The 2,105-nt window shown below is 38.1% G+C and overlaps 1 protein-coding gene across 1 annotated transcript; it reads right to left on the bottom strand.

Moving 5' to 3' along the window:
- Positions 1-264: 264 nt before the first annotated feature.
- LOC134267240 (uncharacterized protein K02A2.6-like) lies at positions 265-1,821 on the bottom strand. Its single transcript, XM_062749461.1, has one exon. It carries the CDS (start codon positions 1,819-1,821, stop codon positions 265-267), a length of 1,557 nt encoding a protein of 518 aa, XP_062605445.1.
- Between the last annotated feature and the right edge of the window lie 284 nt (positions 1,822-2,105).

The raw sequence follows: 2,105 nt of genomic DNA on the forward strand, positions 1-2,105 counted from the left end.
ACATAAAGTAATTACACAAAACTACAAACTCTACATCCCTTCCTTTCTCGCTCAGAAACATAATTTTCAGCCAGAACTATCTAATACAATTCACACTTAACATGCTTAAGGCATACTACTTAGTATCAACAGAAATCATATGATTATTTTCCAAAGAAATATAACAAACATAAATGGTGAAAACATGAATATTAAATGCACACTCAGTTCATAGTACATTTGGAATAGTCAATACATGATCCAGAGTTCACACACAGTTTTCCATTAATACATTTCAAATCCTTCAGATCTTGACGGAAGTCTCTTGTTTCTAACAGGTCGTTGATTGACATTCAGATCAGTATTTTGGACACTTGCATCATTTGCAACATTAACAGGTGCAGAACTACAATCACTCTCTGACTTACTATCAGCATTTGTATCAAGTTTCATTTCAGAGTTATCATCAAGAACTTCATCATCAACAATAGATTGTGACTCATTACATTGTAAATCATTTGATGTACACATACTCTCAATCTCTCTCTCATTAAATTTCTTTAAATGAGTAACATTTCGCTTGTATTGTACCCCTTGATCTGATTCAACAATTGCACTGTTGCCATTCATCTTAACAACTTTAAAAGGTGACCTGTTAAATGGAGTAGACAACTTATTTTCACGGTCTTGTTTCACAAGAACTTGGTCACCTGCACGAATATCGGTTTCGGCTGCCATACGACGTTTATCTGAATACATTTTACCCTTCTCCTTCTTTTCCGCATCGCGGTCGCGTACTTCAAGGTCATCAACATTATAGTCAAAAAGCTCAGGCAACTTCGTGTGGAGTTTACGCCCGAAAAGTAACTGAGACGGACAAACACCAGTTGTCGAATGTGGTGTACTAGTATTTCGATACATCACAAGAAATTTGTCAAGTTCAGATTTCCAATCTCGGCCTTCGGCAACCGCAATTCGAACACGTTTCATAATTGACCTATTCTGCCGCTCAACCTCGCCGTTTGCCTGTGGCCATAGGGGAGTTGTTTTATGATGAACTATGCCATTTTCAAACATGTAATTCTTAAAATGTTCGCTAACAAACTGTGGACCATTGTCGGCGTGGATTGAATACGGCAATCCATGAGTTAAACAGAACTTCGATATGAGACCTGTTATGTTCTCTGACGAAATATTTTTCGTAATCGCGACCTCAAAATATCGACTGTAATAGTCTACAAGCACAAATATATACTCTTTACTTGGCAACGGCCCTAAAAGATCAGCGGCAAGATGTTGCCATGGTGCGGAAGGCAATTCAGTGCGCTTCATCGGTTCAGGTTTACTCGGTTGACCCACTAACTGGCAACCATAACAACTTTTGCAAAATTTTTCAACACTTTTATCTAACCCCGGCCACCATACTTTACTTCTAAGCAGCGATTTCATTGCAACAATGCCAGGATGGCCTTCATGCGCAAGCTCAAGAACCTGATTACGCAACTGTAAGGGTATAACAATTCGCGTACCACGCAATACTAACTTACCAATTGAACACAACTCAGTACGCACTGGCAAATATTGCTTAAATTCCATACGATGCCATTGCTGGCTTACAAGACACTCTCTTATAGCACACAGTTCTGGATCATTCTCTGACGCTCTCTCGATCTCACGTGTTGTCATCGCCATCGGGGTAGCTTCTTTAGCTACAAACCTCACATAAGCATCCTCCAAATCAAGCGACTTTTGAGCAGGGTCATTCTTAACAAGACGCGAAAGTGTATCTGCGATATTCCTTGGACCAGGAATGTACCGAACTTTAAATGTGTATGGTTGCATTCGCAGCACCCATCGTTCTATTCTAGCACAAACTTTCGACTTCGGAGAATATATACATTCAAGCGGCTTGAATTAGGTAGAGTACCTTTAATTGTACATATCAAAACTGGAATTATTGCATACTGGTCAAAAATTTTACATGGAAAACAATCAAAATATTGTTTTTTAATGTATAAATTACTTCGTGCAAAATTTGATAATGGACATGAATCTAAATGGTTAAAGAATTTGAAATCAATTTTAGACGATTGTGGATATAGTAATATTTGGAATCAGAATCAATT

Source organism: Saccostrea cucullata, unplaced genomic scaffold (genome assembly GCF_032062105.1).
Source record: "Saccostrea cucullata isolate Sc308-1 unplaced genomic scaffold, CSIRO_AGI_Scuc_v1 ctg9229, whole genome shotgun sequence".
Lineage (NCBI taxonomy): Eukaryota > Metazoa > Mollusca > Bivalvia > Ostreida > Ostreidae > Saccostrea > Saccostrea cuccullata.